Source organism: Acanthopagrus latus, chromosome 19, assembly GCF_904848185.1.
Source record: "Acanthopagrus latus isolate v.2019 chromosome 19, fAcaLat1.1, whole genome shotgun sequence".
Classification (NCBI taxonomy): Eukaryota; Metazoa; Chordata; class Actinopteri; order Spariformes; family Sparidae; genus Acanthopagrus; species Acanthopagrus latus.
The window spans coordinates 19,008,485-19,024,284 of record NC_051057.1 but is presented as its reverse complement, the minus strand read 5'-3'; the positions used below and the strand labels follow the sequence as shown (position 1 = coordinate 19,024,284).

Here is a 15,800-nt window from a genome sequence, read left to right as displayed (position 1 = left end):
CTGTGCGTGTTAACAGAGATTTCAACTGGAAAATAAATGAGAACATAATAAAAAGAAAAAGTGAAAAATTGAAGGAAAAAGTCTTTTTCCCAACTCCCAACTGTATCCTTTCTCTACTTTGGTCATAAAATTCTTTATTCTACAGAGTGTTATTGAGCCCTAATTAGTGAAAGACAAAGAGACAGTCTCCTCCTATGACATCGCTGGAGGACATATTCAAACTCTTTGACTCTTTCTGAAACAAAAAATCCCCAAAACTTAGCAGTTTCGGGGATCGGTGTGATGTGAGACGCATGATGATTTAGCTTCGTCTTGTTCGGTGCTGGTGAAACGCCTCTTTTAGCACAGCACAGCTTGTGTTGTTGCTCGAGCCCATTTGGCTGCCGAATTGGAAGCAACAGATTGAAGTTTGCCGGGAAAAAAAGATGCTCCTGACTGATCTGCGGCAGGCAAATGGAAACAATGGCAGCAGAAATGATCTCTCTCTTAAGGCTGCGAGTTACGGTTACATATTTTTCCGTTACAGCGTTCCTGCAAACGACGGCAACGAGGGGAAGTGTTGTTTGCTGCACAGCGTTTGAGGGGCCGAGAGCGGCTGGCGTCACACCTTTGGTGCTGCTGGAGGTTTTCTGAGAAACACTGTTAAACTCAAAACGCTTAACATTTTGTGTAAACATTGAACTCAGTACAAAACTAAAGTAAACACCAGTCCCAAAAGAGGAAGCCAGCGTAATGACTGATGTCTAATGAGATTATTTACTGCCTCAGAAGTTACATTTTCATCACCCCCCCCCTCTTTTTTCCAAGCTTTCAAGCAGGATCGGTCATGCCCGCTGTTGATGCGATGACTATTTTTCCTCATTTAGCTCCATTTGACTCGGCTTTTCCTGTTTTTTTTGTTTTTTTCCGGCCCGCAGGAACGATGGTGGTGCAAGTGGCGGCCACTGATGCAGACGACCCGACGTACGGGAACAGCGCCAGGGTGGTGTACAGCATCATCCACGGACAGCCCTACTTCTCAGTGGAGCCCAAGACAGGTGGGTGCAACAGGTGTTAAACAAAAGCAATGGTGGTTTTTGTTTATGTGCTGACACGGCCGCAGTGTGTCCTCTAAATGCCCTGACACATATTTTCTTCATCAGCTTTTTACTACGAGCTGTAAGGTTTTACATTAAAATGATTATCGTCTGGGGTTTTGGAGATGTAAATGTATTTAATAATGTTCATCACTGGACTTTTTTTATACTGAAAGGTGTTATTTTTTTGTCTCTGAGGGGGGCAGTCTATTCACCAACAACTATGAATACAGTTAAGTCTTCAGTGTGGGTCCTTAGTGGCTTTGTTTTTTTAAATCAGGTGTATTAAGGTAGCTGTTATCTATACAGTAGGTTTATATGCACAGTGCTCAAACCGTCCAGTGCAGCAGCTCTGTTTTAGCTCCTGTCTCTTTAAGAAACCTCTTCCTGAATACTCAGTCTGCTCTCATTGGTCAGCTCACACAAGCCTGAGCCAGCAACGCTAACCGTGTCTCCTGTCTGCTCTGCCAGCTCTGAAGCTTCACGTCTACGTCCTGCAAATGTTTGACGTATTGTGATGTCACAAAGTCACGGATTTATAGGCCAGGCCACTGACGAGGTGTTTCAGGAGCAGTGTTTTCTGTGGGAGAAAGGAGCGCCTGCTTTTGCCGACTTCAACCTTGTGAACTTTTAAGATCTGAGAACGAATATGGAACATTGAGGGAATGGAAAAGAATGAAAAAAAAATAATAATAGCAGTCAGCAGTTTTGTGTGGTTTAAATTGAGTTCGATATTGGATTAGGCTCGACTGAATTCAAGGGGATTGCTGGGCTTTGGTAGAGGTATGCTACTCTACTGAATGCCCTCCGATTTGATGTCGCTATGATGATGAAGCATTCCTGACTTGTATTTTCCATCATTGTACAAATATGCTATGATATTAAGAGGGAAATCTCCAGGGACAATGTGTATTTTCAGAACAACAGTCCATCTGAGCAGAGACAACTGGATAACTGGCTGTTGGACAGATGGGCTTTCAGTCCAATGGGACATTTTTTGGGACTATTGGGATTTCAGACAAATGGGTCATTGAAACAATGAGCGTTAGCCCATTAGGCACCGTAAGCTATCGCAGCAGCAAAGCCCCTGAGTTATTTCCAAAGCTACATAGTGTGGCTTTAAGCTATGGTCATGCTGGAATTTACACCACACTTAAGTGCCTTGATGCCGACATTTAAAAAAAAACCCATCACAATGCTTTTATTTTGCACAAATTAAAGCACTGAATTTTCAAAGACAGCAGCTGACAGCTAAAGCTCTGTCGTCGCTCGGCGCAATAAACATAACAGCAATCAAATTAGAGAACAGTTAGAAAAAGAAGCCTGAGAGAGAGAGAGAGAGAGAGAGAGAGGGAGGAAAAAAACAGAGCTCAGACGAACTGTGAGACGAGATGTGAGGTAGTTTGTTGACTTGTGGGCCGTTTCATCCTGAGAAGTGCGACGGCGGTCCTCGCTGCATCTTCATAGCCGGCTCATTAGCCACTGCCCTGCCGAGGCTCGGCTACTTCACGCAAAGTGCTCTTGCGACGAAAACAGAAAAATATGGGCCATCCCGTGATATTAGCCTTCATCATCTGCTTTGGCGAGCGCCACATACACACATGCTGAAGGTTTTTATGAATGTATAGCTCTAATTCATGAACTGGTGAAAGCCCACTGCAATGCAGGGATTTATAGTGTTTATTTTGCAGACCTGGGCGGACGGAGAAAATAGGAAAGAGGGGAGCGAAGGCAAAGATGCCACGCTGACCTGCGAGGTTCACTTGTAAACATTCAATAAGACCAACCACCGGAAGAAAACGGAGCAATTCGGAGAGGGAAAAAAAATGAATGCAGATGGGAATAAAAGGAGACGACTTCATACTGCGTTGGCTTTATGGATGAGGTGTCTGAGGAGGGGAAGATGTTGTGAGCATCACAATTTCGGCACGCTCGGCTGTGAGGTCTGTACACTTTCACAGGATTCATATGTTGTTTTTCACTTTCCAAGAGACCTTTCGACTAATGAAGCCTCCTGCCGAAGATTTCATTAGGGGAACATTTCCATGTTTCCATGTTTTGGGGGCGAACATTTACATGTTTTATACACTCTAAATGAATAAGTTCCTTGTGGATACTCTTTAAGCTCCAACGGCTCCACTGGGATGCCTCCGAGGCTGTAAATCTTTGATTTTCCTCAGAAGCTAGAAAACTTCCGTGGGCTAATTAATGTGTTTAAATCACCTTCTTTAAGATGAATTTGGTTTGGAAACTGGAGAATTTGTGCTCCCATGTTTTCCTCAGTTCCTCTCTTCCATTAATTCAGCTGGTGATCAAGCGCCGCACGTTATTGGGTGTTGATAAATCTGGTCTTTTTTTTCAGTAGGCATCGTTTAAGCCAGAAAATAGCTGATAATTTGGCCGGCTCGGTCCAAATTCAGCCAAAGACGGACCGTATCAGTCCAGATGGCTGTTTTAAAGCGTCATGTTTACATCATGAAAACTCCCAGTTTAAAGTATATTCTAATGAGTTCTGTATATATATATATATATATATATATATATATATATATATATATATATATATATATATATATATATATATATATATTGTGCTTAAGTAATCCATTGAGCAATTATTGAATTGAAACTACATTTTCTGAACATTTTCAAGTTGACTTGAAGATATCTTGGTTTGATGCATCTCATTTCAGCCCCCTGATTGGCTCAAATTCTACTGGTGTTTGTTTTCTGTTTGGTCAAAGTGACATGTAAAAAAGCACAGACTGATAGAAGACTAGATATCAGACACTACTGCTGCTGTATTTGATCTTTAGCAGCACATACATATGTATGACCAAATTATGAATTTAAGTCCAATATTCACTTTACTTTATACTCTATTTTGGTCTCCACCAGTTCCTGAAGGAAATACTGGGCTAGCTAGTGGCTACTTTTATCTGCTATTTGGTGCCTGAGAGGTAGCATGAACCTTTCTTCCTTTTCTGCCTGTTCAATCAAAAATTGTCCAAAACACTGAAGATGTATCTTCCACTTGAAAACAATAGGGGACAATTCTTGACAAATGACACAAGGAAAATTATTTAAAAAACACTGAGCAGGCATCATTTTCCACTGAGGCTGTCTGATTTGACCATAACACAGATTGTCGATTGTCAGTGACTCGCAAAACAACATGGCCGCTGAGGTGTATGAGCAACTGGTGAACTGGGCCGTCAGTGTACAGTCACTGGTTGGTTTGGTTTCGCCAGAGGAGACCACTTGCTTAGTTTAAGCACCAAATCTCCTGTATCTTCAGTTGGAAATGTACCTATGGTGACTTACATTACGTCCCGTTGGTTTCCTCACCGTACTACGTTAACTCACTGTTCTCCATTTCAAACATCCATCCCCGACCTCCTCACTTTACAGACTTTTTCGCTCCTTACTCAAGATACTGCTGCCATCCAACAAAAACCCCAGATCGTAATAACCTGTCTTACTTTGTTTTTCTGATGAAAACAGTCTCGTGGTGATTGAAAAAAATATCATCTTGGAAAAAAAAAAAAAAAGATGTTTGCCAAGTGATTTAAGTTGCCTTTTGAGGTTTAAGCTTTCAAACTTTAAGCTAACAGATAAATCCCACGTTGGTGCTCTCTCTCTGTAGGACAACAGCAGGTTTATTAACCTGTCAGACAAGCACCACACACACACACACACACACACACACACACACACACACACACCTAAATGTGCACCCAGACACAGCCCTTGGGCCCCTGCCAGCGCCACGGCTTTCAGCTGCCCATCACTGCCGGACCACGACTGATTATACTTGGCTCCCTTTTCCATCCGCGTAGAAGGTGATTGGATCTCATGGTTATGAGATGCAATATCGGTGTCACAATTGAATATCACGGATGGCTGTCGGGGAGGTGTGACTCCGTGTGGGACTGGACGCAGGGAGGCATGAAGACATGTTCTCGTTGTTTGACAGCAGTAACCTTAATAACAACCTATAGAGTCGAGCAGCGACTTATAGAGGAGTAACTCGCGTGTCAGGGGGTGAAATCCTGCAGGCTTTCATAGCAGCATCATTACTGCGGAGGAGTCTCTGTTGGTTTACACAAGTTTTTTGAAGTTTTATTTTTAGTTGTTTTTTTTTTCCTTCCTTATATTGCTCCCTGAAAAAAAGAGCACGGGATACAACTGTAATTGAGAGAAATATTAGGAAGTGCTCGCCCGGTTACCTTCGTCTTCATCTTAATTTAGTTACCTTTCAAGAAGGACTACCTCGGGGAAATAAAAATTTATGCTGCTAAATAATGCTCGGCTGGTTCCCTTTGAAAAACCCCGAGCTCCTGCATTGTCATCAACTTTCAACACTGTGGTCCCTTTTTTTTTTTTTTTTTTAACAAATACGCTGCCTTTTATATTTATGTCTCTATTTGTGGCTTAGTTATTTGACATTTTCTGAAAAATCACAGCACTTCCTGCTCTTTAATTACATTTATCACAAAGTCACTTGGCAATTTATCGCACTTAAAAGATTTTTTCAACCGGCTTCGTATCACTGCCATCTCTGTAGCCTGAGTGAACAATGGTAAACTTCTCTCCAATCTGCCTAAACCCAGATAACCTGTTGTTTAGCCAGCAAAACATCCCCCCAATCAGAGCCTGATTAGAAGATAGATCACACCAGGCAGGCTACTCTCTGTTTCCCCTCTCACATGCACACAGCAAACAAAATGACCTACCAAGATCATTATTATGCTCATTCATTTAGTCGAATTTATCTGGAAGTGGAAGTGGAAGTGGTGACCGTATGGTTTCTGTATCATGTGGCTGAGAAAAGAACCAAAATCCTGTTCATTGTCTATGATTTGGCTAAAGTTGAAAAAAATATATACATATTTTAGTGGACTATTAAGCTATAATATGATATTGTTTGTTACCGACTGGCTGCTTAACTGTCCCCTGTTTTAAAATGGACAATTAGCCAAAACCAAGTTTATTGGAGTGCAGTGCATTCTGGTTGTTGTAGTTTTTTCTACCTTTTGTGTAAAATGGAAACACCACAGCCCTTTTTCTCTGCTTCTTCTGGTTATGTAGCACGGATTTCTAAAGTATTTACATCTTTCTACTGCATAGACAGCCCAGTTTTATGCTAAGGCCATCTTCCAATCAGTGAAGTAGTTCTTTGATTTCTGCTAGTTCTTATTTTTGTTCGGTATGTTTTCATTGTTTGAGAGTGTAACACGACCATATTAAGAGTCGATGTAGTTACATTAGAAAAGAACAACATAAGAAAAATAAATAGGTATAATGATAATTCGTCAATACAATGCAGCATGTATACATGAGGTCAAGTTATTTTAGGTGCAATCAATACAGTTATGTCAATTAAATATTTAATTCTGCTGTTGAAGCCTTGTAAGTGCTCAACCAACAAAAACGTCTTTCAGCCTTTCAGAACAACCTTGTGAAATATGCTGGCTGACCTTCTTATCATATATTTGATTATTTTGTGATTAATTCAAATTCTGATCATGAAGAGCTTAAAATAAATAAATAAATAAATAAATAAATGGAGGAGGCCTCATTTATCATGTTGTGTTGGGCAGAAGTTTCCAAAACAGGGTCGGAACTGAGTCTTGACCGCTTGCCTCTGGCTGTTCAGTGATCTTTAACAAGGTTTGCGCACAAACCCATCGATGAGTCTCAAGTGAGACACCCTGACACCAATACCAATTAGAGCGAGAGCCGACATTTACTTAAGTGATGTTCAAACAGCATGTCTGCCCCATAAAGTCCCCATTACTCTCATGTCATGTTTTTTTCTCGAGGCCCATCCGGCTCAATGACCGGAGCCCATTCTTTCACAGCCTCGGCTCATGACGTGTTTTTCATTAAGCTAAGTGGAGTTTTAAATCCCAAGGTTGATATTTCAAAAGCTTTTTGGGGTTACGATTGCTTACTGTAAGTGGCCTGTATCCTCCGACAGTAGATTGTGATGCTAAGTGGAGTTTATTTGTGCTACGTGTCATACTGTGACTGTACAAACAATCGGCACTGTGGTTGAGTCGTGATGCAGAGATGTCAGCAAATGCCAGTCTGCCTTATTCTTAAGACTGACTCCTATATTTAACTTTTCTTTGTACCTTGACACCCTTTTACTATCTCAGTTTTTCTATCCAGTAGGAATCTAGCGAGGTTTATAGAGGTCTTTTCTGAAAAATGTCAATCACAAGAACACAGAATGTCCCCGCACAGCATTTTACTTCTTTGATGCGCAGAAAAATTGGAATTTAAACCACATTTATCTTCATTTCTACACAACCTAACCTCTTGGATTAAAGGGTAACTTAACTAATTTTAATTATACACGTTAAAGTGTGTTCACAGGTCTGAAGGAGTGCAAATGCATATGTGAAAAAGGTAGCATGAAGCCTTTTTTTGGCTCCAGACGAAGCTGCATGTATTCTGATGAATTGCTTGTAGTTTATAGTGGCTTAGTTGCATTTGTGGGTACTGTAGGAGCTTTACAGGCGCAATATTGAAGGATATTAGTTTTTAATTCAAAAAATTAACTAAAATTATCGACAGAATGTGAAAACATGACAGATTTGATGCTATACCGAAGACATCCAGGCCTACAGTGTGTACCATGTTACAAGGTTCATCTACAGAAGTTAGCATGCTAACCAGCTAGCCCTTATCGACTTTGTACTTAAAGATAGTACAAATCAGGAACACGGGATGAAAACATACTAACTAAGTAAAGGAAAACAAAGACTTAATTACACAGGGGCTACTGAGCGAATGAAACACTGATATACGCAGAAAAAGGGTGTGAAAACAGACAAAGACAGGCAGTGGAAAGAAAAGCATGAAATAGAACTCAAACTCAACTCAACTAAACTAAAATCTAGGACCATGACAGTGTGCCTTACTGTTATTAGTGGCACAGCATTGATGGAGTGAGGAATGAGGCAATTATACCAATCCTACCAACACAACACAAGATACCCTATAATGACAATGAATTTGTGTTGTGGGGCAATTAGCTCTCAATATAGAAAGTGTTTTTGCTAGACTTATTTCTGGAAACATTGGGTCCAACTAATAACTGGAAATCTCACTAATGTCAGTGTGCTCGTAATTGTGATGAAACCTAGTTTACTAACCCAGAAAGTAGGCCGATCCTTAATAACGACCTAGCTACAGAGGCGATTTCCAGTCCCTGTTGAGTCAGCCTTAAGCTAACTGACTGATATATTTCCTTAACTGAATACCACACATATAAACACAATACTAGATTAGCTAGCTCAATCTTATTATAACTAAGATATCTGGTGAATTTTTTTTTCTTGCACAGGTTTAGCTATTATCTGTGAACTCACATGTATTATTAAGCTAGTAGTGGTGGATTGAGACATTTATAGTGATTGGACAAAATCACCAAGAGGATATAGTGGTTAAGTAAGAAGTGGGTAAATTATAAATGCCCTCTTGGCAAACTGTCCAATGTTAAGTTAGTGCTTAACCATGTTGCAATTTGATTGTCCTAATTTGCAAACGTCCCAGACCAAAACTGTCCGTGCACATGTTGACTCGCAAAATTGGTTTGGCATTTTGGCGACATCACAATCCCACTTTTAGCTTTCTCACCTGTTTCTCACCCTTAAAAAAAACATGGTCAGACTTCTGTGTGGATCGAAACACTGCGATTGACAGTCAAAGCATGCCGTGGCAAACGATGAGCGGGAGTCAAAGTGCACTGTAAACGACGAGTGAAAGGTTCAACTGGAAGAACTCAGAGGGTGGTGATTTTTTTATTACTTAGCACCGTAATACTCAGGCGCTGAAAATAGTAAATGATTATTGATACATGCTGCTTAAATATAAGTGTGTACTTCAAGATGATAAGTTTCTTTAAATGGGGAAGCAGAAACCATAAACTCACCTACCCGAAGTCAATAATGGGGATTCATTTTCTCTACTTGCTCCATTGCTCAGGCACCTCATGTTCCTCGTATACATTGCTTTGTGTAGGTGGTCATATTTTAAATCTGCACTTTATAATGAGAGGTGTTGCTGCTGCAGTCTGACTGTCATTGGTCGGGTGTGGCCAGGAGTTTATGGTGGCTAATGTTAGCAAAGTTTAAATCACTGAGTTTTCTGACTTGGTTAGACTTAAAGGTGCACCATGTAGAGTTCTTTAGAGGAGAAAAATCTGCATTGGATTGATTTTCTTGACTGTATGAACTGAAAAACAACCTGTACAGAAAGGTCAACACAATTTCATACTGTTTTACTTTATTTATATTTGCAGGACCCTTCTAAGAAGCCACCTCTCTGGTTTGAAACTGAAAATATTCACATTCAGGAAACTGGAATTAGAGAATTAACTACACAGATTGATCTGTTATCAAAATTGTTGGTGATTGGTTTAATATTGATCCATCCTGATCGATCCATCCATGCTGCGCTGCTTGGTTTGAAACATCATCCGCGTGAGAGACAAATCCAAAATTGATAGTCAAATCAGAGTTTGTGTCGGGGAAAATAACCCGACCAAAAATATAACTCAATAGAGCAAGACTTCAAATGAAAGTCTTGAAAAGGTGCAGAAAATCACTGCTTGTCAAACACTGGAAAAATGGAAATGACTCTCACTATGAGCACGTAAAGCAAAACAAACATAGCTTGTTGTTTGTAGACAGAAGTGACAAAAGTATAAGTATTATCTCCTGAAGTAGAAATACAACTACGTGTTTAAAGGAAATGTACTCAACGTATGAAAGTAAAAAGTATCCTTCTGACAGATATTTCTACCAACTGTTTCTGTGCATAGCTAACTGAACCTGACGTCATGATAATATAACTCAAGGACTATTTAACTTAAAGGGAGGATCAGTAGGATTTGTCTGTGCTGTTTGTAAATGCACCAGACTGATAGTTGATGTTGAGTCTCATGTCCCAGGATGACAAAAATACTGACATTTTGTGTTGGTAACGATTCCTGAGCAGCGACAAAGTGAGAGAATAAGAAAATCCAGGTCCCTATTTCTGTCTGTTTCCATCTTGTTCCGTCTTTTTTTGGTAATTTCATCTTCTGCCATGCGTGATATACACTGATTCAGCTTTGGCGTGCCTGTTTTGAAAATGTAAGGAGTAGAAAGTACAGATATTTGTGTTCCAATGGAGGGAGGGGAAAGTGAAAAGATGTCAGGAAAGTACAGATACCTGAAAAATCAGTATGGTAACAGAGTATTGTGTATGTTGTTACTTCCCACCTCTATTTGCAGCGTTGATCCATCCAGCTGGTTTCATTTTCCATGATTCCCTTGCATCAGTTGTTTGCTTTACTCTTGTGAGAACACCATTGAAAATGTCTGCAGCATGGTAAAACTTGGTCTACCAGCAGTACAAGTAGAGAAGCATCAAACATTCACCGCCAGAAGCTGCTGGTCATGGCCGGACAAGTAAGACTGTAGAAGCAGGAAAAACTCCTTGGTGTATTGAATTGCGTTATTTCCTCTCTCAATAGTTCCATAGTCTCAGTTTAAATGGTGTTACGGGTGTTGGATATGGTGTCAGCCCTCGTTGTTGGCTGTGAAAGGGACCACATTGTTTGTGTTAACTGTTAGTTTTTAACATATTGTCAATACCATGTATCTTACAGAATACACTCCGGGGGTGAGACAAGCGGCGCTCCCGACAGCAGCCCAACGATTGAGTGTTGTGGGATGAGCGCTGCGCTTCTGTCTTTGCGAGTTACTAATTAGTCCCATTTGCGGCACACGCCTGGGCCATAGCGGAGGGTGACTTTGACAAAGTGCCGGCGCTGAAATACACTCTAAGCTCCGCGCTGCAATACTGCACTAGCGATTAAGTGGCACAGGGCTAATGGTCAGGGTGGGTGGGGGAGGGGAGGCTGATGCGTGTGACCTGGTGTTAGGATGGTAGCATCCTGGCTCTCTCTCGTCTAACAAGTCTCTTTACTCTGGTCCTTAATCCCAAATTGAATCTACAAGGTGCCCTTGGGGGGAAAATAGTACTTAATCCTGAATAGCTCCGATAACTTCCAAGCAACACATAATGTCTGCAAAACACATAAGTTGCCGCGCCTAAAGGTGCTCAGTTAAGACACGATTTTGCAAAATATATTGATTGATAGCTTCGAGTTTGGTTTGAAGGTGACGTCTGAAAAACGCTACTGCTGTTAAGGACCGCGTTCTAATTGATGGCAGGCTCAAGGAGGTTTGAACAGCTGCCTCCAGCTCCGTACACCTTGGCGATATGGCAAGTCCTCCAGAGACAATTATCCGCGCACATTAGCGCTGCTAAGCATGCGTGCACGCTCGCTAAAACCTCAATGGCTGGAATAACAAGAGAAGAATTTAGTTAGTGGGAAGTGCCAGGTGCCTCAATGAGAGGATTAATTACATTCTAGAGGGGGTATTTAAGATGTGACACGGCCTGCCTCTCCCAGCGACGCGACTGTGACATCTGAGTATGACAGGCGCTCAGGTGAGAGGAGGCTGGACGGACGGAGCTTTGTGCGTGTTTTTGTGTGGATCTAATTAGATGGATTCAGTCAAATAAAGGAGAAGGCCACGTCTGAACCATTGTGTAATCATCACGTGTGGAATTCTAGCACAGAGGTCAGAAGGAGATGGGTCGGCCGTTAATGAAGATATCAGCGTGGTCCTTTTAAAACAACAGATGCACGTTTGAATCTACACGGTGATCCAGGTCTGGTACCTGAATTTGAAAATACGTGGGAAAAAAGATACAATGAGGAGATAAAAAAAATCTTGAATTTCATGCTGAAACAAACTAAATAATCAAACTCTCTTTTTTTCCATGACTGAAGAAAATGAATAAAACCAACTGAGCAACACAATTTCATGCTGTTTTACTATGTTTGTATTTGGCGGACCCCGCCACCTTTCCTAGCTCAAATGCTGCTCTGTTGGATTTATTCAATTGTGGAAATTATAAATTCTGAGTTTGTATTATAACCTTAACAACATTGGAAATATGACCTTTCTGAGTTCCTCTGCCAAAATCTACATAATGACCCTTTAAGTAGGCTTCAAATACAAACAGGCATTGGAGAGCATCTCCTTGTGTGTGTTTCTCTACATAGTCACATCGTCCAATAAGTAAATAACATCAGAATCAGCTGTCGGATATTTAAAGACTCGTGTGCTTCTCTTCAAAACGAGCTGTGGTCGTTTCCCCCGCACCAGATCCTCGTTGTGGCGACTGCACTAAATCGAGAACATTACTGCTGAAGGCTGGATATAAATCTGGCTGCCTCCTGTAATATCGAGAGGGAGATGCAATTTTTCAGTTCCAATCACAAACAAACACACACAGACACACAGACACACACACCTGCATGCGTGCGTGAACAGGAGAGCACACTTCCTCTCAGCCGTGCATTTCAAAATAAATGGATATTGTGCCTTTTACAACATGTTTGACTTCACCAAAAGGTTTGAATAACACTTTGCGCTGCGGCATCATGTAGCCCCCCCTTCACACTCCTGGATCCCTGGGTCAGTATGGTGACCCGTGATTAGAGCCTGGTGCCTGAATGTCACTCAGTAATAAACTACCCGGGCTGGAGGTTTTATTCCCTGTTTGTACGGCCTGTTTTTGTGTTATAGGATCCATTCCTTGTAAGTGGACCGCCCGAGGCTTTTTTCGGTAAATCGCATACTGCACCCTTCATGTTTAAGTGTTCATCACCTTCATCAATACCTCTCATAGCTGCACGCAGAGCCAGAGGCTTCCTCCCGAAAAAAGAAAAAAAAAAAACTGCACTTTTATTTCCTCTTCCCAAGACAAATGTCAAGTATCTGGGCTTTAGCGGGGAGCGTGGCCCACCCGTCTGCCGCCAGTGGTGTGGAGACAGCTAGACAAATGCGCGGCTACAATGCGTCTGGCTCGCACCGGAGGCAAGGAGTCGCGGGCACAATGCGAGGCCGTGCCGTGATAGCGACAGAAGGATTTTAATCATCGCCTCTCCCCGGGAATGACACCAGCGCCGCACGGGGTAACAGAGATAGAAAGGCGGGGGTGGGGGCACCCAGCAGACAAACAACAGCCTCGCAACATCGCCGTGTGGATTAGTCGTGTCGCTCGGTGAGAAGTATGTGTGCTTCTGGCCAGGCGGCAGGAGAAACATGTCGCTGTTTTTTTTTGTTTTTTTTTTCCTCCTAGGAATCAGGATTCATGGCATCATTAACCACGGCCAATAACTCTCAGGCTCCAACACACCAAGCTGATATTAAATAAGTATATCAATTGTGTGTGAAGCCTATCTATGGCTTAGTGAGATCATTTATTTGTCTCACTGCCGGCTCCACAATCCTCACATCTCCTTCTACTTTATTTCACCTTTTAGGTGCCACCCTGCTGCAGCCGTTATTACAGCCCGGCCATTATCCAGCCTCTACTTGTCCTGAATGTTTAAAGATGCCCCCCTTTCAAGTCTAGACATGGATGCTTCGTCCCTGTGGTGATGATGTTGTATTGGGGGGTGGAAGTGTAGAAAAGAAAAGTTTCTCCTCGCTTCTGTTTGTGTCTAGCTGGTATTAAGGGAGCGGCGGCGGATCGAAAGGCTCGACAGTAACCTCTCTGATGCAACCTGGTAAACAAGGGTTCACAGGTGTCACAGTGGCGGGCGCCCGGAGCAGCGGCGGTGCTCTTTAATTGGCTACCAGGTTAGACCGTTGGAAAGAGGCGAACGGTGGGAAGTGATGAATGGGTGGATGGAGAAAAAAAGGATGTGAGGGGGATGAACGGAGCAGATGGGTGAATATCTGATGCCTGAATTCTAAAAGCACAAAGCTTTCAGAAAGAAAATAAATAAATAAATAAAAAAACAATAAGAAAGAAACAGATGACATGTTTTGACTTTGTCGTTGAGGCAGTCGCTGATCACCCCCCTCAGTGCCGTGTGACGGCGCCCCACTGTTCATTATTTGATTCAGGACTGAAAATGGCATGTTTTGTAGAGCAACAAGCGAAAGATTATTGCTTTATTGACCAGCGTCATCCCACTGTAAGCCCGCTGGCAGGGACTTGCGGAGGAGAAGAAGCGGGGCCGGCTTGGTATAATTTAGCTAACTGAGCCATTTAGTTAGAGCAGCCAATAACAGTTTTCAGCTGGAGGGGCTGCGATGACATTAATAAAGGATGGCGGAGAGAGAGAAAATTAAACACTTAATGGAATTGTTTATTTTCAAGTACGGCCGCGGCTGACGGTCAAAAGGCTTCTTCGTTCCTCTCTTGAAGTCTTCTGACCCACTTTTCTTGATTTGTTTGTCCTTCGTCCCTTGTTCCTCGAGTGAGCTTAATTACAAATACTAAGTGTGTGTGTGAGAGTGTGTGTGTGTGTGTGTGTGTGCTTGTGCTACTCTTGTGAGAACCAGACTTGCACAGGGATAAAGCAAGACAGAGGGTCGGCTTCGACATGTGGCGAGGTGGTTTTCAACGCCCGGATGAATTACAGAGCCCGTCAGTGAGGCTCGTAACTCAGTTATAGCAGAACACAGTCCTCAAACACACACGGTGCTGGAACCAGTGGACCTTCATCCATGTTGGTGATTTATCAGAAATCTGTTAGATATATATTTTACATTCACAGTCACATATTTGTAATTTTTTCCCCTGTTGTTCAATGTCAAATATTTTATTGTATTTACATCCGTGGTCAAGGTGTAGTAGAACAGAAGAATACCTCCACCAAGGCCCAACAGCTGCCTTTAATTCAATCGGGACTTCAGAAGCAACCTTTTTTCATCAAGATCAATGCATTGTTCCCTGAGAGATGAATGGAAATTTTGAAGATACACCTGTTTCACAATGCTAAAAGTGCAATATCCTGTCTTTTTTTATTATAAAGCAGGTCTAGGTGCCCATATTCAGAAACTGTCTCTAAACGAGCAGTCAGTCACTGCCCTCAGCCAGGCCCCCAGCACAGGATGCAGAAATGCACAGTGGGCGGTGCCTGCTCGAGCCTGCGAGACCTGTCCAATCAGAGCAGATTGGGCTTGTTTGGAGGCGGGCCTTAAAGAGATATGCACCAAAGGGTGGATAGAGCAGCTGGACGCACAAAAACGACAAGTATGAACCTGAAAATGAGCAAAACATGAGAAGAAAGTGAGAAAAAATGATTGCATCTGTTCCCTTTGTCTAGATCTGCACCATCCTCCATCCAAATGTCCAATAAACCTTTGAGATCTATGAGGAAGGATGACGTATCTTTATTCCTCCCTCTGTACAAAAACATCCCAGATACCAACGCTACCGTCTCGTGCTAATGATGTCATTAAGAGCCAGAGTCTGCGTAGCAGTAACTCATGACATCACTTCTCATTTTTATGGCATCAAGTAACCGATTGGTATGAAGGGAACAGGAAATGTATGGAAAAGGCAGAAAATCACAACAAGTCCACATTAATGTAAAAGGGGAGCTGATCAACGAACTCGACAAGGTTTCACTGAGCGTTCATCGAGGGGTGTGGCTTCCCCTCTCCGTTATACATCCTGTTCACATCGCCCAGAGCATGATGGGAGCTGTAGTGCATATTCAGCATCCGTGACCCTTTCATCACTGCATTTTTTATCATTAGTATTGACATAACAGTGTCAGTATTGATGCACAGACTGATGTTCGCAGCTATCTGCTCAGATTTTTGCTTATAAGCAGAAACTTGTGGA

The 15,800-nt window shown here is 42.2% G+C and overlaps 1 protein-coding gene across 2 annotated transcripts in view; it reads left to right on the top strand.

The window, feature by feature from the left end:
• LOC119009026 (cadherin-7-like) overlaps positions 1-15,800 on the top strand; it is a 115,296-nt gene that overhangs the window by 57,223 nt on the left and 42,273 nt on the right. For both annotated transcript variants that reach the window (XM_037079914.1, XM_037079915.1), the window contains exon 4: positions 918-1,037. In XM_037079914.1, the coding sequence (XP_036935809.1) occupies positions 918-1,037 (120 nt within the window). The remainder of the gene's footprint in view (positions 1-917; positions 1,038-15,800) is intronic.